This window comes from Carassius carassius, chromosome 6, assembly GCF_963082965.1.
Source record: "Carassius carassius chromosome 6, fCarCar2.1, whole genome shotgun sequence".
NCBI lineage: Eukaryota > Metazoa > Chordata > Actinopteri > Cypriniformes > Cyprinidae > Carassius > Carassius carassius.
The window spans coordinates 32837284-32859316 of NC_081760.1; the positions used below are offsets into that span (position 1 = coordinate 32837284).

Here is a 22033-nt window from a genome sequence, read left to right on the forward strand (position 1 = left end):
TGCAGAACAGGTGTTTGACCGTGTGGAATGGGTGTCTATGTTTGAAGTGCTTGGCAAGTTTAATTTAGCTACAGACTTTATTATTTGGATTCAGACTCTATACTGTGCACCAATTGCTTGTGTTATTATCAATGGCCTTCTCTTTCTTCCTTTGCCATTGGGGCGGGGTACAAGGCAAGGTTGCCCCCTGTCCCTTCTCCTTTTTATCTTAATTCTGGAACCCCTTGCAGAGAACCCACACGGATATCCAGGAGGTTGCGATTGGTTAGTAGAATTAATCTCATTAAAATGAACATCTTTCCCCGAATATTATATCCCATGCAAATGTTACCACTCTGGTTCCCTAAAAAGAATATCTCCGCTTTGGAAAGAAGTTTTTCAAAATTCATGGCAAGGGAAAAAGCCAAGGGTTAAGATGAAGATCTTACAACTGTCAGTATATAGTGGTGGAAAGGCATTACCTAATTTAAAGTTTTACAATTGGGCTCAATTTTGAATTGGCCGCATTCATATTTAAAATCCCAGCCCTGTGTTGAAGAGCGGGCGGTGATGCCATACTCGTTAAGTCTGCTTACAAATAGTAAGGGCCTTAAGTTATGACCTGAAATTAAAAGCAACCCTATCATTTTCAACACAGTTGAAGTATGGCAGGACATTATGAAATGCGCAGGAAGAGGGGGCTTTTTCTCAGGTCTGACACCTTTGATTGGCAATAGAGATTTTCTCCCTGGTGTTCAAAAATCCTTATTCCATAGATGGTATGGAAAGGGTATAAGAGTGGCTGGTGATTTATTTTTAGATAACACTTTAATGACTTTTAATCAACTAAAGGACATATTTGAGCTTGAAAGCGGTAGTTTTGGGGGATACCTTCAGATTCACCTATTTATTAACTCTGATAAACTCAAGCCTACTGGGGAAATGCCTGTATACTGCGATATAGATTTTTTTTGTTGTTGTTGAAAATGACCAATACACAACACCTTATTTCAAAAGCTTACCTTCTCTTTTATTCAATTGATCAAAGTGGTACTGATCATATTTGGCATACTTGGGAGAAAGAATTCAGTACTGAGTATATCGATGAAGACTGGGTAGATTCGGTTAAATCTATTAGAAGTATATTTATGTGCAATAGACTGGTGATTATTGCCCCACAAATTCTGAATAAGATGAATAGTAATCACTTTCCATTATGCAATAAATGCCAAAGTGAAATTGGAACTTTCATGCATTGTTTTTGGCATTGTCCAGTCATCACAAAGTTTTGGGAGGGGGTGACACGGAAGATGGGGAATATATTTTTCAAATAAACTTTACCAAGGACCCTGGATTTTATTTTTTTTTTGCTTGGCTTGCCCATCACTTTCCCTTTGGTATTGAGAGATCTTCAGAATATTGCCTGTGGAGAGACTAACTGCAGTGGTTAGGGGAGACAAGGCCATGTTTGAAGAGATGTGGGGCCTGTTATGGAACATCTTCCAACTAGTTTACAAGAGATTATATTTAAAGGAGGATTTGTATTGGAAAAAGTATTCATTCATATATATATATATATATATACATTTCATCCAAAAATATTAGACCTACTGGAAAGTTACATTTTTATAATATAATCCAACTTCTAATCCTGGATTTTAAATGTGACCTTGCATATATTGATGTTTGTTTATTACTTTTAATGTAAGACAAATTTACTCGCTAGTATATGAAAATTCTGTTTTATTCCATGTATTGCTTATCATTTAACCTGTTTCATAAGAACTTGAAGGGGTTGGAAAATGTATTCATGCCAATAAAGTTTTATTGACTCTGAAAAATAACAGCTCATCTCTTTGTACCGATTTTTTTTGGGACAGACTTATACCCAGAATTGAACTATATCTGACAAACCAGGGTGCATGTCACTTTATAATATTTATTATTCTCTGTATGTAAAAACAATACAAGTCTATGGAATCCCCATTTAGATAGCTAAGTAAGTGTGTGTGTGTGTGTGTGTGTGTTTGGAGGTGGGGGTGTGGGGGAGGGTGAATCACTGGATCTCTCCACAACTCTGTAATGTTGTCCTTTAGTTCTCACTCTGTCTGTGCAGCAGCTCCTCTAATCTCTTTTTCTCCTCTCATCTCCTGATGATGGTAAGTCAACATGCTTTACCTTATATGCACACTGATAAATCGTATATTTTTGTACTTATATTTATGCGTATTTATATCTTTTCTTTTGTACTTATATCTTCCTGCAGATTATTAGGACACTTTCTCTATTCATTATCCTCTCTGCTGTCTGCTGTTACGCAGAGGTAAGACTGAAAGCTTTCTGATCTCTTTGGATAAAGTTATCTTAACAGATGAAAAAGTGTCTTGAATAACTGCCTATGAATAACTGCAAATAATTACAGCCATAATTCTAGGAATGCAGACATCAGAGAGTTTCATTAATTTGACACTTGTGATATTAAAACATAATTTCTGATTAACATAAAATGAATTTCAAGAATCAAATATCATTTTAATGATTTTTGTTAATAAACTATTTATTTTTCTCGTTCATTTACATTTCATTAAAGGGTTACCATCTCTTGATAGTCACTTTGTTGTATTCATGTCATTTAAGTATTTTTTTTTTTATAATGCACAAAACTACTAAAAGAAAAGAAAGAAAATTAAGTACCCAAGTTAGGGACCATAATACTGCGTAAATATGAAGGAATTTTATGTCTTGCCCATATTTTGAGTTATGCATTGCATTTTGTTTTAGGGATAAATGAAATGTTAGTACATATAATGGACACGGTTCTGGCTGAAAATCACTAGAACCTTTTCTGTTTTTCTATAGATTGTGTTTTCACTGTGATAGTTTCCACTTAATGTAACTTCAGAAGCCCTGTAGCACCATTTTTAGGAGTGTAACTTCAGGGTTGTAGGCGTCTGATGTGGGCTAGCCGTCTGGGCTTTAGCAGAAGAATGAACAGCTGTTGTTTGTCTTGGCAGGTAAAAGCAAAGTAATTGGTACGTGGAGTAATGGAAAGCCAAACAGCAGCAGACATTACCACACGGGTGGGATAAGGGCATTTTTAACACTGACACTGTACACTTCACACAGATGCGCAAACACAGCCGTTCTGTCTTGTGTGTGTGCAGAACTCTAGCATGTGATCACTCATGTGCAGTGTTGAGGTGCTGACACATAGTTAGACACAGCAGATGTGCCGGTCTTTTCATGTGCGCCTGGAGGCCTGTTTACATCTGCACATCATCAGGACGAACCCCCTCATGCCTTTTCATTTGGAACCAAACAACAGGGCTCACACTATGACACTCCTGTGTTCATTTAGAGCAGTCCTGTGGAGGGCATATTTTTAGAGATGACTTCACATGACTTCACATCTGCATGATGATATGGTTAAAAAACTAAGGAACAGATTGATCTTTTTTATGAATGTGGTAAGCCTAAGAAACTAATGTGAAAATATTACATACCAAGTAAAATTAAGTACTCGTAAATTTTTTTTTTTTTTTTTGTGTGTGTGTGTGAAAGAAGTCTCTTATGCTCACCAAGGCTGCCTTTTTTAAATCAAAAATACAGTAAAAACAGCAATATTGTAAAATATTAATACAAAAACTGTTTTGTTTAAATATATTTTAAAATGTAGTTTATTCCTGTGATGCAAAGCTGAATTTTCAGCATCATTACTCCAATATCAAAAACACATTCAGACGTGCATTCTTGATTTTTGCATGCTTCTGTGTGGATCTGAGCATGGACAAACATTAGGCAGCAGGTACTATGAGAGAGGCCTCCTGAGGTAGATCAGATCATTTGCATTCTGCCACTGTAGGGTACCACATTAATGGACTTTTGGTTGGTGTCCCATGAGTATAAATATAAAGCTTCTTCCTTCTTTCAGTAGAGATTTTAACCAGTGGTGTCTTAGCAAAAGGATGTTGTGGCGGTTGCCAAGTGGGTTTTGTGAGTCAAGACAAGTCACTCTGATTCCCAGAAGCCCACCTGTGGAACATGTTTATATTTCGCTCAGAAGTGCAAGTTGTCATAGTTGTTGCAGAAACTACAACAAATACTTTTTATTTTGAATTCCCATATGATCCAATAGTGGAACAGGGTTTTTATGACTTTGTTAATAACACTCATACAGCAGGAAAATGTTTTCTGTAATGCCAAAGTATTTTTTGTTTTGTTTTTCAGAATGAAAATATAAAGAAAACCTTGCTAGTTTTTCAATGTTAATGTGGAAATGAGTCAATAATTTTTTCCACAGGAATTGTACCCTTCACACGTTTACCACAGAACTTTGAGTTCAGTGCACAGCGTAGTAGAAAACAAAACTCCTCTAGTAAAATTGAGTAGTATAATCAATGGACATTTGAAATATGGATATATTGGTACTGAAGCCCTGAGATTAAGGCTGAATGATGTAATAGTACAACTCAAGTTTTCAAAAATGTGTTTTGTGACTGGAGTAAATAACTTTTCAACACAAGGCCATTTTTTATTGTTTTCAGAGCTGGCTGTGTTTGATTCTGCTGCAACGGAACAAACACTGTTTTCAGCTCTTACTGAAGGGTGTTAGAGGCATAGCAAGCTAAACTGTTTAATATGTGTAGACCACAAAAATGTCTACCATTGTCTTTGTTGCAAACTTGTAGTGTTTCATGTATGGGGTGTCAAAAGTGGTTAAAATGTGTATGAGTACATATTTTTGTTTTGTTTAGAGCAGTGTTTCCACTGTATTTCCCTTATGGGTGTTAATGAATGTGAATGTTTCACATGAGTGAGGGGCTGGTGTATCTAAGACTGCATCAAGATAAAAAACCAGAATGAGAACAGGCAATGCTGTTGATCTATCATATCAGTGGTTTTTCTTTTTTTATGGGTAGGATCACTATACTGATTTTATTCTGACTTCTGTACCCTAATGATGTGGTGTCATCTTACAGAGTCTTTCTGCTCTGGTTGCCATCAAACGATCTCAGCTGACACACTCTGGAATGTGAGAAATGGTTTTAGGCCAGTGCTCAGTGTGTGCATGCTTTATACAGCCTGTCAGGAGTTATATGTGTATGAGAGGGGTTTCTGCTCATCTCAGCTTATTGGTGTTAATGGTCTGTTGAATCTGTGGTAGGCTCTTCTGGTGTCTGCACTTGGGGCAGCATCTGTAAATTCCTCTGTCTTTCAGCTCTCTCCAAACCTGCTCTCTCTCTCTCTCTTTAATGTTATATTTAATAATAACATGTTAAACGACAGATTTCATTTATTCTCACCAAGGCTAAATTAATTTGGTTAAAACACAGTAAAATCAGTAATAATTGTGACAAATTGTGATTTATTTTTCTATTTGACTATATATTAAAATGTAATGTATTCTTGTGATGCAAATCTGCATTTTCAGCATCATTACTTCAGTCTTCAGTGTCACATAATCCTTCAGAAATCATTATAATAGGCTGATTTGCTGCTCATGAAACATTTCTTATTATTATCATTGTTGAAAACAGTTGTGTTGCTTCATATTTCTGGTTGAACATTTGAAATGGACGTTTTTGGGTCCATTAACAGATCAAACAAATGGACCAGGCCTGCTTGCTTTTCACTTTTCTTTGTGTACATATTCTTAGGCACTATGAGTCATAACTTGTAAACACTTTTACTCTCTCTCTCTCTCTCTCTCTCTCTCTCTCTCTCTCTCTCTCTCTCTCTCTCTCTCTCTCTCTCTCTCTCTCTCTCTCTCTCTCTCACACACACAAACACACACACACACACACACACAGACAGGCTAACCAGGAAAACTCTGAGGCATTCCACAAATGAGATCATATTGTTTGCATCCAATGTACATTTTATGTGAAATATTCTATGCACGTACACAAATTCTCATGTGTGTACTAGAGAGAGATGCATCTGCCAGTTCACATTAGGCTGCTCCACTCTACTTGATCCTCTAAAACCATAATGCCTTTTCTCTCTTCCTTGAGATACCATTCTATTCAATCTTTTCTGTGAGAGGTCAAAGTTGAGGGGGTGACAGGGCATGTAGAGAAGGACAGATGTCCCCAGGTTGTGTGTACTGCTGTGTACATTCTGTACACAGATGTGAACTGTACTGAGCAAGTTTGTACTTTCATTAACGAGTTCCTCTGTGGTTTAGAAATGGTATTTCTATATACACCCTTTAACTAAAAATACAGTATATATATATATATATATATATATATATATATATATATATATATATATATATATATATATATATATATATATATATATATATATATATATATATATATATATTGGTCTTTTTTGGGTTGCAATCAGTTAAATCATTTTTTTTTTGTTTAAAATCAGTTGAATAACAAAATAAAATAAAACTGACAGAGGTGAAAGACTGCAAGGAGGTAGACTGAAAAGTTCTGTTGTTTAAAATGTCCTGTATAAGCATCAGAGCACATTAGGATACACAGATGTTGCAGATGGTGTGTGTGTGTGTGGGTGGGTGAGGTACCATCTGTCATGCAGTCGTGTGGTGCTGCTTTTATATGTTTGTGTTTTTCAGTGAGTGACGGCATGTGCTGGTGTATTGTCATGGTCACACTCTTTGTTATTCACTCTCTTTATTAGACGGCAAAGGTCAACAGGTCTGGCTCCCATCTGGAGCCGTGTCAGGGCAGCTTTCACTTCGGACTGCACCAATCAGACGCCACAACAAAAGGCCAGTAAATGTCTGAAGGATGCAATGAGCAAGTTCTGTTTATTTAGGTGAAAACATAGCGGACAGGAATACATGAAGTCCATTTTTGTATGACTGTGGGTCTGTGTAATTTGATCATTTAATATTAAGAGCTTACCAAATAAAGAAAACAATAACTTGATTGTCATTTATTAATAGATAAACAAGTCTGCTTGCAGGATTTTTAGACGGGAACCAGTGTGCCTAAGGTATTAAGTATAGTCTGCCATCTTGTGGTTGCGTCTAAAATATGCCTGTTTAACGATAAAAATGCGATAAGTTAGTGTTTGGGGTTAAGTATTTGGACTAGGTGACGTTTTACTTTTAAAACTAATTTCTAAAGAGTACTTATACTATAGGTCGTTCACCAGAAAGCCGTTTTATAACTGCTATCATTTCTGAAGTGTTTCCCCCCTTCACCACTAGTTGGAGCCAAAGTACAACACTGTCATGTCGACAAGCTCCTGGTGACGCTGTTGTTTGGTGTGAAAATATTGTAGCCCTACTCACATTTATCTGTTTTTGTTTGTGTTTTGTGCAGGAGGCGAAGAGTAAAAGTAAAGTTTGCGCCAATGTGTTCTGTGGAGCTGGGAGAGAATGTGCTGTGACAGACAAAGGAGAACCAACCTGTCTGTGTATCGAGGTGAGACGCGTGTTATAATAGAGACCAAACCTGTGACTTGGCAACACTGTTTCCCAATACAGGGAAAACTCACATCTACTCCTAACTTTTTTATAAACAGACTAGGTTTTAATTTCTGGTCATCAAGTGGTGACCCAACAAGTAATCTAACTAAATATTTTATCAAAATGTCCTTAAAATCAGACATTTTTAAAAAGACCATGAACTGCAACAGTATGTAACACCAACACATGTGGGTGTGGTGGGGGGTGGGGGGTGGGGTACACATGTAAATATATAAACAACAGAATCGTAACTTAGCACGCTGAAACAAACACTGTATCAAATATTGTAGGCTATTAGTTTTAGTTAAATTGAAGTGACTGGTGTATTTGTTCCAAAATAAATAATTGAATTGAACACAGAACTTTTTAATTTAACAACAAAACATTTGGAATGAGTTTTCACCTTAGTTTTAAAAGGTTATATATATATATATATAAATATATATATATATATATATATATATATATATATATATATATATATATATATATATATTGCTATCCAACACCTGCACGGTTAATTAGCTAATTATTATTTGCATGTAGCTCTTTCCCCCATGCTTTTATAACAGATCTGTGATGATTTTTTTGGAGTCAAGATCCACTGGTTGAGAACCAATGAAATAAACGACATGGATATCATGAATGTATAATTATTTCAATGTTATTTTGTGTGTGTGTGTGTGTGTGTGTGTGTGTCTTGATCAGCAATGCAAACCCCATAAGCGTCCAGTTTGTGGCAGTAATGGGAAGACATACCGTAATCACTGTGAGCTGCATCGTGATGCCTGTCTCACCGGACTCAAAGTGCAGGTCGCCCATGATGGACATTGTCAAGGTAAGTCTGTATGTGCTCCATTTAACAGGTTCATAGTGTTTTCTTTAATACTTTATATCTAAATAGCATGACCACCACCATAGATGCTATTAGGAAGGGTAACTGTAACCTAGGAATTTCAATAACTGCAGCCATTTCCTCTCATTTTTAAAGAACTTTGTAGAAAAAGCAGCTCCTCTTTTCAGTTGTTCATGTAACTCACAGACCTGATTTCTGTCTCTTCTCATTTAGAGAAAAAAATGGATAAAATCACCAACAGCCCAAGTGAGTAAACGCACATCTGTTAAACTGAGAACTGAACATTAAACATTGTATTAAAAAAAAAAAGTGGAATTATGCCTTTTTATTGTTAGAGACTACCATTTACCACAGTACTTAAGTTTATTTACTGAGAAGTTTTGTTTTGACAGAATGAAATATGTGAAATATATCTTTTTTTTTTTAAAGTTTCATTCACATTTTTTCAATCATTACCTATTAAAATTGGGCCTGACTGGGCCCAAGATGCTGGTAAATGTTATGAAAGTTTATGAAACTGTATTTAGTTTACAGATGTACAGTATAATTGTTACATGTTGTGGCTGTTTGTTTGATTATTTAGTTGTTTGTTACCTTACGGACCGTAATGAGTTGAGGAGGCATGTGATTGAATGGCTGCAGTCTGAGGTGGAGCCTGACGGCTGGTTTTCTAAAGGATCCAATTTCTCAGATGTCCTACTCAAATACTTCCAGGTTTGTGTGTGTGTGTACTGGTTTGGTTGGTTTATGAAGACACAAATTTGCACAAAGACATGGGTATCAAACAGGTATTACAATATGAAGGTAGTTTATGAGAAAACACTACCTTTGTCCCTGTAATTCAAAAGGCTTAAAACATACTAAATGTTTTTTGTGTTTTTTTTTAATCTAAAAATGCACAAAGTTTCCTATGAGGGGTAGGTTTAGGTGAAGGTTTAGTGTAGGGCGATAGAAAATACAGTTTGTACAGTATAAAAACCATTACTCCTATGGAGACTAGAGTGTGTGTGTGTGTGTATTTGAACATATTGATTCATTGAACACAATGCATATGCCTTCAGATATGCCTGTGTGTCTCTTATGCTGTTTGTGTTTCAACAGAACTATGATAATGGAGACGCTCAGCTGGATTCAACAGAATTCCTGAAGTTCATTCAGAATAATGAGACTGCAATAAATGTCACATCTCCTTATGCTGAGGAAGAGAACAACCGCCTACTCAGGTATAACTTTTTAAAAGATTTGGGATCGGTAAGATTTTGTAATGTTTTTGAAAGTCATTTACTTGATCAAAAAAAAAAAAGTCAACAAAAAAATTATTCATTTGTGAAATATAATTGAAATTCAAAATAACTTTTCTGTTTTAATATTTCCATTTTTTTTTCTGTGATGGCAAAGCCCCCCGACCCCCCCCCCCCCAAAATACAATAAAAATACATAAAAAGTCTGACCCAATACTTTTGAAGTGCACATTAATGCAAAGTGTCATATAACCAGCATATATTTATTTTGAGGTAAATTGCTTTTACAATGGAAAAGTGCACCTTCATTTTAGCCTAGCTGAACAATGCATCTTTAAAAATGCTTTCAGATATGACATTCATAACAGGTGTCATATTTGCATACTCTAGTATCATGTTAATAATGTCTTCTGGAACTTGTTGGTTCGTCTCCGTCTAAGTATGACACACAATCAGGTTTTTTTTTTTTTTTATCATTTGACCTGCTCAAATCAGATGAAAGAACTGATGAAAGTGTGTCATTTATAGATAGAGACAGTTTAAAGACAGTTTGCATTTGTGAGGTTTATTAACCTGAACACTGTCTTTTGTGTCAGTACTCTTATCAGTTCTTCTTTACAGCCTCTTTTGATAATTTCTTTTGAAAGTTTCTGAAAATCTCCCTGATAACCTATATATCTCTGGACTAATCTATAAAACATAATCATTATTTCGAAGCGCAAAGCAAGTCTTTCAGAATGCTTACAATTTACTCCCACAATAAAACAAGACAACAAGATGCTGGTATCATATAGAGCTTGTTTTTAATTTGTGCATTCAGCATTTAGTTTGCATTTTATTTTGGTTAATAAAAGTGGGCACAAAATCCATAATTTAGTAAAAATCTGATAAAGACCTAAAGAGATTTACCACTGTGACTGTTCCAGTGGTCGTCCGACCGATATGAGTTCTTCAAAAGGTCAAAGCTGATACTGATATATGAGAATGTTCAATGGCCAATGCATACGTAATAAAGTTTGAAGTCTGTAATAGAAAAAAAATAATTGCTTGGCTGTTTTACACCATAATTCAGTACATAGATCATTACTGTCCAATCTGTAACACATTTAACTTTGTAAGATCTCTCTGTGAGATATTTCATAGGCAGTGTAATACTTTGGAATTCGAATTGATTTAGGATTGAATGTAGAACACTTAACAGAGAGGAAAATGAATTGGAGTGAATTATTTTGTGAACGGTCAAATCCCATTTAGTGGCTATAAAGCATACATGCTATCTGATTTCAAACTTCCTTCTTTTTTGGTGAAATGTATACTTTTATTCTGCGAGGATACATAAAATGGATCAAAAGTGACAGTAAAAACATTTATAATGTTAAAAAATTTTCATTTCATTTAATTTCAAATGCTGCTATTTTGAACTTTATATTCATCAAAGAATAAAAGTATGACACTTTCTGTGAAAATATTAAGCAGCACAACTCCTTCCAACATTGATAGAAATAATATAAATATTTCTTAAGTGGAAAATCAGCATATTAAAATGATTTGTGAAGGATCATGTTAAAACAACTTGCATTGTATTTAAACTGTTATTTTCAGTTTATTATTTCACAACAGTACAGTTTTCACTGTATTTTCTAATAATTATGGTGAGCACAAAATACTATTTTCAAAAATATAAAAAAATCTTACAGATCTCAAACTTTTGAAAGGTAGTGTGCTATATGGTGGAAATTCTTTAATGTCCTTTACCAGCTTGGGAACCACAGAGAGACTTATAAACTCCTAGCAAAAGCATGCACCTGGTGTACATGTAGAGGCCCTTACAAACACGTTATGGAGAAGACAAGCCGTTAAAGTGGAGATCAGAGGTGCTGGGTGCAAACTGGGTTTGGCATGAGCCAGAAAACTCATGTCAAAATCCCAAACAGAGCTTTAATAATTAATAGCCTCTCGTTCATTCCAGATTCTCTCTATCAGTCTGTCTCACCATCTCTCTCTTTCTCCTTCTTCTATTGCCTCCGAGATGCTGGTGTGAAAAAAATCACATTTTTCCAACAGTTCTCCCCGAGGTGCTTCTGGCAGACACACAGAGAAAGGACGCTTCATCCTTTTATAGCACTCGTTCTCTCATTCCTCTTTTCTCCTCTTCTTTTTTTACTCTCTCTGTCTCTCTTTGATGCAGTTGCCATAGAGGACAGGTTTATATGCTGACTTGGCTCGGTATTGCCAGTTAGTAAATCATAATGATAAAAAAAACAATGGTGCTAATAGTAATTGCTGTGTCATTTGGAGACAAAAAAAAGACAAAGAAAAAGGAAAATCAGTTGGACCTGTGCTGATTGTTCTCAGGCCAGCTGGTTTTTGAATGTGTGGAGGAAGGCCAGGTGTGTTGTGAGTGGGAATGTTCTGTGTAAAGTTAGCAGATACATGTGTAGTCTTTGTGTTCGAGTGAACAAATAATTGCAATGCTGTGTGCGTGAATTACTGTGTTTTTGTTTTTTTTAAATTGTGTGAAAGAGGTTTTTTGATAAGAAAAGGCTAGAAGCGTTATTACTATTGCTCATATTTTGGGAATTTTCAAAACGGCTAACTCTATGTATTACACGTTTAGTCAGTTTGTTGGGGAACAATGTGCTGTTACTTTTCTAAGAGTTTTTTAAAAGGCCTTAATACGGGTTGATATAGCCTGGGGCCCAGGCTATATCTACACTAAAATCTAATTCAGGAAATCTGTTACTTATAAATGCATGGTTTCAAGTTAAAAATTCTAATATTGATTTAATTAAACCTTTGGAGGTTGGAATTATTTTGAAGAGTTCTCTTGACACAATATCAATGATTATGCTTAAAACTGTGTGTAAGTAGTAACCACACATTTGTTTTTAAATTGACAGTTATCAATTCACTCTATCTCAGTGTAGTTTGTTGGTTGAACATAATTGTATTCAGGAAAAAAAAAAGTTACTTGTTGCGTCAGTGTTTTTTGGGTCCAAGAACACACATTCAATAAAAAAAGTCAACATTGAGTCATTATTAAAAACGGAAGCAGTGCTGAGAATCTTCTTTTAAATAGCAATGCCTTCCGCAAGTAGTAGCAGACTAAGATGATTGTGTCCATGAAAAATATTGCAATGAAAACTGCAATTAAATATTAAAAGCAGTGTTGACTGTTTGTTCTGCAGGAGTCTGTGTGTAGATGCCCTCATTGAGCTGACTGATGAGAATGCTGACTGGAAACTGAGCTTTGATGAGTTCCTCAACTGCCTCAGGCCTGGATTCAACCCTCCAGAGAGGAGTAAGATCTACAACCACTCAGTCCACTTTCTAGTATGATACATCAACAGACCTATGTACGATCAAATAGCCTGCAAGATATGTGTGTATTGAGTGCTGTTACATGTTTTTAGAGTGTGCATTAGAGGACGAGACGTACGAGGATGGTGCTGAGACTCAGATGGAATGTAACCGCTGTGTTTGTGCCTGCGGGAACTGGGTCTGCACTGCTCTTATATGTGATGGTGAGCTAAGACCAAGGATATTGCTGTTGTTGTTTTTTTCTGCAGCTGTGGTTGAGGCTGGGATTTGGACAGAAAAGCTGGATGAGATGAGATTTTTTCTGTGGAATGTGGTCTGACTTACGTCCGACTTTCCTCTCTCTCTCTCTCTCTCTCTCTCTCTCTCTCTCTCTCTCTCTTTCTCTACAGGTTTAAATCAGTTACATGAGCTTGAGAAAATGGAGGGAAATGATCAGGAGATGACAGAGGAGGAGTGGACTCGGCGAGTGGCCGAACTCAATAAACATCAGGTTGGGACTGAGTGTAATGTCTGAAATCCGGCCTTTGAGTATTGATAAATAACATCATGTCCTGCGCTCTACTGATTAAGAGTGATGGGATGTGCATTTTTGTGAACATACCATGCCGAACCTTTTCTTCTTGATGTCTGTTTTGTTTGGCTGGGTCTTCATGGACCTAAAGTAAATAAAATGTGTGACTTTTGAACTGTTTCCCCCCCACTCATAGGAAACTATGGAGAAGATGAAAGTGGCCACTAAAGAGATCAAGAGAAAGGAGGGATGAACTTTTGCTCAGATTTCAGCTTTCAGTCAGTCATGAAAGCTTAATTTGTTTATTATAATAATTATTGACGTATTCAGAGGTGTGTTCTCTTCTGTTATTTGACATAATCTTTTTTTTTTTTTTAATGTGCTAATAGAAGAGTCTGTGTGATTTGTACCTGTAGTGTAAATTACCACAAACATTTTTGTAATAGTACTTTTTATAGATTCAGTGTCATTTTAAAGCTTCAATAAGGCAGGGTATTCATTTTTCACCTTAAAGTTAACAGAAAATATGAAATTATATTTTGTATAGCAACACTATTTTTACATAGCGAAATAATTCTAATTTTGATTATTGTAATATGACATCTCATGTACAGTGTTGAATTTACATTGCCTTTCGCAGTGGGAAAGTGGGGTTTGGGTAATGTCAATAGGAATCAATATTACTTTGTGATGACTTTGCATTAATAAATTCAGAACATACAAAGCTGGTCAGGTTGATCTGTTGGTTAATTTTATCTGGTTGGGCTAGGAGATATTTTATACAGGCCAAGACCAACTTAAACCAGCAGTCCATCTTAAGTTGGCAAACAGAGATTTTGTTTTAAGTAAGGAAATACTATAGCTATTTATAAATAATATCTGTTGTGTATTAACCTTCATTGGAAATCAATTAATAAAACTATAAAGCAATAATATTAAAAGAAAAGAAAACCTGGGCCAAGTTTAATCAGGCATCAGAGCTGCCGAATGGGCATGTCTGAATGTAACGTTTATTGTATATATTGTCATTAATCAAAATCATTATCACTTAGACTGCGAGGTCCCGGAACAAAGCAGGGTTACGGATCCGGCATGTAACGGAGCATTCATGCAATCACATTGCTGGACCAGATTAAGTGATTTTAAGAGCGTGCATCGGTTGCATTTAGGTCATGAAAATGCCATGCGATTTTAAAACAACAATTTCCAGGCCTAAAAGCGTTTTGAAAAAGTTGTGGAATTTTTTTTTTTTTTCAAATCTCTGTGTAGGCCTAATAGTTATATTTAATCAGGTACTACATTTCTGTGGTTTTAATTCTCGCAGCTTTCAAGTTTATAATGAGCTAAATCCCTACATTTATTCAACAAAGCTTGTAGGTTTGAATAATAAAATAAATCCATACAAACAAGATTTAATCAGTCATTCGAAAACATAAACTCTCGGAGCGCGCTTCTCATCAGCGTATCTCGTCTGCACTTCAGCAAACTGCGATACAAGACTCACTTGCATTTCGATCGGGACAGCTGACAGAGCTGTCACTTGACTAATCGGGTAATTGTTGCATTGTCACAAAAATTAATAATTTGCACACCTTTTAAGTATTTTAAGCCATTTGGTATTCGCGCGCTCCACATGTGCCCACGCAGTCACATCCAAAGCTCACGCGTATAAAGCCGCCTCGCGAGTATTAGCCTATAAGAGTTATTTTTCGTAGTTTGTTGAGTTTAAGCAACCAAATACACACAATATGATGTCTGATGGTTGTTGACAAATAAAACAGTTTCATGGCACACTACTAAAATACGGGGGGGGGGGGGGGGTCAAATATTAAACAACACTGCGTTGTCAGTGTTTGTGTTGTATCAGACACGTGCAATTAACATTAGGCTATATAAAATAAGCTCAAATGGAGTTAACAAGGTCTTTGGCCGGCGAATGAGGAGATTTAAATTAAATTAAGGAGATCTGTGTTTTGTCTGCATCTGAGGCAAGTGCAGCGCATTATAAGCTATCATCACCTTTTACAGACTATATAACATTTATTGTTGCTACATGGGCGCTTAGTTTTTCTTGTTGTTTAGTAAACTTGGCCAATGTCTCATGATATAAACGATAAAGCGTTTATGCACAGGATATTCAAAACGTTCAAAAGTATATTGGCTAGATGGCAAAAAATGTACTTGTCCAGTCTTCAAACACACAAATACATTAACCTTTACAGACATAGTGTTTTATTAAAGAAAATGCTGTACTATTCAAACAGTTATTTGTTTACCCTTGCTTTGCAAATAAGCAGAGATCTGTCTCCTCCAGGGCAGGCTGTCCGCGCGCGTCAATCTGAGTGGAGGCAGGGGGAAGTGACGAGGTTTCTCGCGAGAGCTTGAGGATCCAATGGCGTGATGACGTTTTACTGACAAGCTCTTTTAAATACTTATCATTGGTTAAATATTTGTAAGACCCTCTGATTTATAATAATAATAACAAATTATAATAGAAATATGAATTTTGGTTAATTTTTCACGGCACATATCTGTCTGCCATATGGAAACGCCACCCTTGGAGGAGGGGGATCTGCCAAAATGAGGGGCCGCATCCGGATCCGGCTTGTTCCGGCACAAATTAAGCCCTGCTTAGACTTAAGTGATAATTGCTAAGTACTTTACTGCATTTCTGTTAAGATTATGTTGTAGTGTAAAATATGATTACAATGTAGTTTTATAACTAAACAAAATTTTATGGCTTAAGTAGAAGCCCTAGCTCATGCCGATAAAAAGAGTACTGTACATCAAATGCCTTTTATCTATCTAACAGTGAACAGTAGATTTATGGTTTATCACTATCAATCAGTAATCTTTCATAAAAACAAGTAGACCTGCAGGATGTCAACAGTTTTCATGTAAAGCAGGCACTAAACCAATACGTGCATGCTCGCATAAAACACTGAGACGTAACAAACTTGCATCACGTTTAGTCCCTGGATGACCAACCACTGAGTGCAGGAGGCGTGACACTCCAGTAGGCTACAGATAAAACCACCGAAGTCTTCTGTCAGGCGCGTGCACTTCGCACAGTTCCGTCACTTTAGGCAAAGGGGATCATCTATATAAAAAAATATATATATATATAATAAATGTGTATGGATTATAATTCAAGACTAAACCTCCGAAGTGCTAACTTTTTAGATTGTTGCACCGTTAAAAAGTGTGATACTCTTGATGAATTGCATTTCTGTTTTATTATTGTGCTTTGCTAAATAGTCCATATGGCTCGTTTCCCAAGCATGGACGACAAGTGTGCTGTTTTACATTTATCGCGTCTGCAGCTGGACGACTTGATCTTGGATCATCTCACGGACAGTAAAAGACAACAAATCCAGCAGCTGCATCTCACTTACAATCGTTTATTGCTTCTTCCACCTTCTGTTTGTTTTCTGTCTAACCTGGAATATCTGGACATCAGCAACAATGCGCTCACAGTCATGCCAGATGACATTATGCGCTTAACAAACCTGAAGACTTTTGTAGCAAAGAACAATCATCTGGACGAGTCCTCGTTCCCTAAAGAGTTTGAACACATGCAGGTGGAGACTCTGAATCTGAGTGGGAACAGGTTTGGGGAGATTCCCGTGCAGTTTCTCAAAATGACCACACTACAGTCCCTGTCACTTGGAGGAAACAGACTGAAGAATATCCCGGCAGAAATAGAGAAACTGACCAGGTTTGAGTATGCTTCTTTGTCCAGATATGAACTGTCACTTAATACGACGACCTAAACGACCATAAATAATAAAAATAAATAAATAAAAATCTGATTATTCTGTTAAATTATTATAAATACATTTATAATAATAACAATAAATTAAAAAATATATTAAGATTTAGTTTATTAAGATAAACTGCTTTAGACCATATACTTTATCTCTTAAGCACTGTTTAGAGCCAAGTTCAAATTTGCATATGACAAAAGTTACAAACGTGGACAGTAGCTGAATGCATTCCATGCCCTGGGGTTGGTTGGTGGGGCTTTTGGGTAAAATACTAACCAATAGAAGCAAAGAACTGGTTAAGTACTCTTAGACAAATAATTAAACATGACATAGTCTGTTTACTCTTAAGTTAATGATCTCTAATTTCATTCAAACCTACAAAGTTAAAATTAGATTTTCCTGTTTCAGCATTGCGTTGCTAAATTCTCTATTTACAGTAGATGAACTTTGAACACACCCTTTTGGTGTGTTTTTATCCTAATTGTATGATTTATCACCTCTGCATTAAAGTAATTCTGCTTTAGCTTTTCTCATATTAAAGGTGGGGTAAGTGATTTCTGGTTGCCAATGCTGATATTTCAAATCACCAAAACAAACACGTCCCTACCCCAAAAGTGTCTCACTCCTATTTTGATAGCTCTGCCCCACACAGATACATGTGCAACAATTATGGCAAACGAGCATATTCAAGCAAAGGCCAGCATATATTAGTTCTGTGAAACAAAGCAAAACCAACAATACTCACCTATCAAGAAGAAACAAAGCAACCTTGGCATACAATCGCAGGTCTTCCGCTCCTTGAATTCTCTCTAGCACTGGAAAGCTAATCCTAAATTTACACGGGTTCTACTTCTTGCCTTATCGTAAGCCTTCTTTTGTTCCTCAGACGGTTTCCTCTTTTTGTTTTATTTTTTTTATTTTTTATCTGCCATCTCTATCTTTCCATCATCGCTCGGTTCAACTAATTTTAGCTCCTGAGCACTCTCTCCTCCACAGTAGACACGTAGAGTAGACACGCCCCTTACTGCTGATTGGCTACAAGTTTGTTATGAAGCGCTTTTGAAAAAATAAATACCCCACCTTTAATATCCACACATTTATAATTAGGGACATTCTCATTCAACGTTTTTATCTAACACACTTTTATACATGGCCTTACTTGTAAGATTGCAATTTTCCAGCTGTCAGATCTGCTAAAAGTTTGTTTTGTCAGCTTGTAGGAGTATGCTAGCATATAGCTAGCCTCAAAGCTAACACAAACTTAAATCTACAAAACTTGATTTTAATGTCATAGTTCTTCAGCTTTTGACCTCTGTTATGTGATGCTACAGTCTAGAGTTGCTGTATTTGGGAGGGAACCTCATCTCCTTCATCCCACCTGAGGTTGCTAACCTCACCAGTCTGAGATATCTGGTTCTATGTGACAATCGCATCCAAAGCATACCGCCCCAGCTCAACAAGTGAGATATTTTGGTTCTTATGTTCTTATTGTATATTGTAAAGTCAAAGCAGTTGGGTGTATTTTAATGCTGTGATCTGATTTCTGTCCTTGCAGACTACACTCCCTGCTCTCTCTCAGTCTCCACAACAACCTGCTGACCTTCCTCCCTCGTGAGATCCTCAGCCTCGTCCATTTGCAGGAGCTCAGTCTGCGTGGAAACCCTCTTGTTGTGCGCTTCATCAAGGATATGACCTACGACCCTCCATCCTTGACGGAGTTGGCAGGACGCACCATCAAGTCCCAGAACCTTCTGTTCAGCTCGTGTGACCTACCGTCCAATCTGAACCATTATTTAAACCTGGCTAGCAAATGTCCCAACCCAAAGTGTGCAGGTAGGGGAGGACAATGAGGCTGTATAATCTGTAGATAATGCTGTATATATCCTGTGAGGATAACCTTGCTTTAGATAGCATCATGCATTAATTCAAGGAATATACTGGGTTCAGTACTAGTTACGCTCAACTGATGGAATTTATGGTATAATGTTGATTACTTCATCTTGTCCCTCATTCATCAGAAAAGGTCAAAAATTTATATTACAGTGTAATTCAATTCAAGTTTATTTGTATAAAGATAATGCTGTATATATCCTGTATACAGCTTTCCTGTATAATGCTTTTTACAATACAAATCGTTACAAAGCAACTAGAAAATTACGTTTCTACAATATTTAGTAACAGCTTGAGCCTGTCTCCACTAGATGCTTCAAAGCAGATGATCCAAATCCATTAGTCCTGTTGTCGGAAGTAGTGCAAGTGCTTTGAGTATGTCCGAGACAAAGCCTTGAAAATTGATATAACTTTACACAGAATAGATTAGTATGACAAACCAAAAGCGAACTCTGCAAAAAAAAAAAAATACAAAATCTGACTTTTGCATACAAACAGAAAATGTTGGCATGAGCACATGTAGCCTAATGTGAAACATATGTATGCTTATGTGAAATTTTCTTGTGTGCACAAAACATTTTTCAGGCTAGCATTTTTTTATTTTCTCGTTCGCATGCAAAAGTTGATGGATTGTTTAGTTTTGCAAAGGTCACTTTAGGGGCTCTGTAAAGTGTTTTTTTTCATGCTTAAATCGTGTTAACATGCGTAAGTTTGTGACTAAATTGTTGAAAGTGAGGATTTTAACATTTACAGATTGATACATTTACTCCCAAATCTTTGCTTTTTAATTAAATTATTTTTTAAAACAGGGAATTTATGTGCTAATCAACATTATGCCATAGCTGCTGTTGACTGATGCGATTGACATTTACTGAAAACTTTATAGGTTGACAAAGTTGCAGGTATTTATTGTTGTCTTTGATGTGTTGAATATTTTCCCATCTCTTCACATTTCTCTATACTTCTCCCATCATGCCCTCTAGGTGTTTACTTCGACTCATGTGTGAGGCACATCAAGTTTGTGGATTTCTGTGGGAAGTACCGTCTGCCGCTCATGCATTACCTCTGTTCCCCGCAGTGTTCCTCTCCCTGCAGCTCAAACCCACAGAGCGACGCGGAGTCAGAGGAGGAGAACAGCGTCCCTGCAGACAGGCTCCAGAGAGTACTGCTGGGATAGGACAGACAGAACTCCAGCAGAGACAGTTACCTGTCACAGCATTTACATTTAATACTTATAAAACTATAGTTTTATGTTTTTGTAGACCAATAAAATGTTAAAAACACTTTGACCCTAAAGAGTTGGGTTTTAGAACTGTTTTAGTAACTCAACAAAAAAACGTACTGGCTATTTAGCTCAACTGTGATTAATACAGGTAGGTTTAAACTGTAAATCAAACTTAAAGTGATAGTTGCCTCAAAAATGCTGTCATCATTTTCTCACTCTTATGTCACACTACTTCAGATATGTCACAAATACTTTTCTTTGGATGATTTTAAAAGATATTTGATATTGTATATTGTCACATGGACTACTTTTATAGTTATTTTATGGTGTTTTTGTCTGTTTTTGATCATTTAACTTTTGCGTTTCATGGAGAACAAAAGCAAATTGGTTTGAAATTTCACAAGGGTGAGTAAAAAATAAATAAATAAAAGAACCTACTAATGATTCCTACTAATGTTGCTCATTAGACATCTGAAACTTTTGCATCTTGCCTAAAACAGTATTTCGAGTAGGTCAGCTTGACATGCAATCAGAGAACAAATGGACCGCTTTGCACCTCTGGAAAATGTGATCAATACGTGAACAGTTACTCTTTGAGCTCTTCTTTGTATTGATTGTTAATCTCCCCTAACTTTTCTGTCCAAGGGTCGGGTTACAGACTATGATGGCTACTTCACACAATTTGAAAATGAATGGAAAGCTGACATTCATGACACAACCTTGTAAATAGTTACACGCTAAAGGTCACTTTTTGTATTTTGCCTTATTGTCAGAAGTTTGGTTTGAGATCAGTATTAAATGGTTTACTGTCTCAAAAAGAGTTCATAATGACCGTAATAGTAATAAAACATAGATATCATTCTCCTTGATGATAACTTATCTGCTGTGTTTGTGTGTGTGTTTTGTTAGCACTATTTATTGTCTGACTGCTAGATCATACAGCGATGATAATTTGAACAGTATTGCACAATGTGGATGACTTTGAGAGTTTTGGGTCAGCGAGTTCACATCAATATTTGACAGCTGCATTTATGGCCAATTTCTTTGCACTCCTCTCCCATCAGATGCAGCTATCACTCTTACTGCTAATATCAGTCTTTTATCACTGTTTACGATGTTACAGTGACCTGATACAGATTGGGACGCCTCTGCTCTGAGACAACAAGGAAAATTTTCATCTCTCCGGTATAATAGGACAATTTTACAAAGGGATCTCAAAGGTTGGATGAGTCAGCACTTCTTTCAGCTTTACAGGTCTGACTCAGGACATTTCAAAACGCATAAATGGGTTTAGAGCATTGAAATAAGGAAAAAGTGAGTATCTAGAACCACCCTGCTTTTACAAAAAAGGTCAAAGGTCCCCCATGGTCTTATTATTAGTTGGTTTTAAAGGGGTTTTGGGCACTTGCTTAGCCAGACTGGGGGACAGCTATCTTAAACCTGCAAGTTTGTCAGAAAGGAAGATCTCTAGCCCATTTTTCAAGACTCTTGTGGATGGTAAAGACTAAAGATAAAAAGCAACCCAGAACTAATCTTACTGCACAGCGTTTCAATAGGCCCCAATGCTCTGTAAACTCCACAATGGGTGTTTTTACATGAATGTAACTGCATGTATGAATAATGAGACACAGACGAAAGAACGGTCGCTCAGCGCTCCCTGGTGGTCTAGTGGTTAGGATTCGGCGCTCTCACCGCCGCGGCCCGGGTTCGATTCCCGGTCAGGGAACAAAACTTTTCTTTAAAACACGCGTCCTGGAGACGAGATCTAGCCAACTTCTGAAAACTCTGTA

The 22033-nt window shown here is 36.6% G+C and overlaps 2 protein-coding genes and 1 non-coding gene across 4 annotated transcripts; all 3 read left to right on the forward strand.

Moving 5' to 3' along the window:
* The first annotated feature begins 2051 nt into the window (after positions 1 to 2051).
* On the forward strand, positions 2052 to 14085 carry fstl1a (follistatin-like 1a). Of its 2 annotated transcripts, XM_059551637.1 has the most exons (11): positions 2052 to 2138; positions 2246 to 2302; positions 7287 to 7388; positions 8141 to 8270; positions 8502 to 8534; positions 8872 to 9002; positions 9390 to 9511; positions 12718 to 12830; positions 12943 to 13053; positions 13240 to 13340; positions 13558 to 14085. In XM_059551637.1, the coding sequence occupies exons 1-11, from the start codon at positions 2133 to 2135 to the stop codon at positions 13612 to 13614; spliced, it is 963 nt and encodes a 320-aa protein (XP_059407620.1). In that variant the 5' UTR covers positions 2052 to 2132; the 3' UTR covers positions 13615 to 14085. The 2 variants fall into 2 exon arrangements, with proteins under 2 accessions (XP_059407620.1, XP_059407621.1); XM_059551638.1 differs by lacking the exon at positions 8502 to 8534.
* Positions 14086 to 16485: 2400 nt separating this feature from the next.
* LOC132142685 (leucine-rich repeat-containing protein 58-like) lies at positions 16486 to 21102 on the forward strand. Its single transcript, XM_059552741.1, has 4 exons — positions 16486 to 17079; positions 18460 to 18588; positions 18684 to 18961; positions 20002 to 21102. The coding sequence occupies exons 1-4, from the start codon at positions 16625 to 16627 to the stop codon at positions 20193 to 20195; spliced, it is 1056 nt and encodes a 351-aa protein (XP_059408724.1). The 5' UTR covers positions 16486 to 16624; the 3' UTR covers positions 20196 to 21102.
* Positions 21103 to 21897: 795 nt separating this feature from the next.
* trnae-cuc (transfer RNA glutamic acid (anticodon CUC)) lies at positions 21898 to 21969 on the forward strand. The gene has a single exon. It is a non-coding gene; the product is annotated as a tRNA-Glu (tRNA).
* The last annotated feature ends 64 nt before the right edge of the window (positions 21970 to 22033 follow it).

Bases quoted from the DNA above. Each gene is read 5' to 3' on its own strand.
- fstl1a (XM_059551637.1), top strand. The intron at 9,003-9,389 runs GTTTGTGTGTGT...GTGTTTCAACAG, and splicing joins TCCTACTCAAATACTTCCAG to AACTATGATAATGGAGACGC. The intron at 13,341-13,557 runs GTTGGGACTGAG...CCCCACTCATAG, and splicing joins CCGAACTCAATAAACATCAG to GAAACTATGGAGAAGATGAA.
- LOC132142685 (XM_059552741.1), top strand. From the start codon at position 16,625: ATGGCTCGTTTCCCAAGCATGGACGACAAGTGTGCTGTTTTACATTTA. The intron at 18,589-18,683 runs GTGAGATATTTT...CTGTCCTTGCAG, and splicing joins ATACCGCCCCAGCTCAACAA to ACTACACTCCCTGCTCTCTC. The intron at 18,962-20,001 runs GTAGGGGAGGAC...CATGCCCTCTAG, and splicing joins TCCCAACCCAAAGTGTGCAG to GTGTTTACTTCGACTCATGT.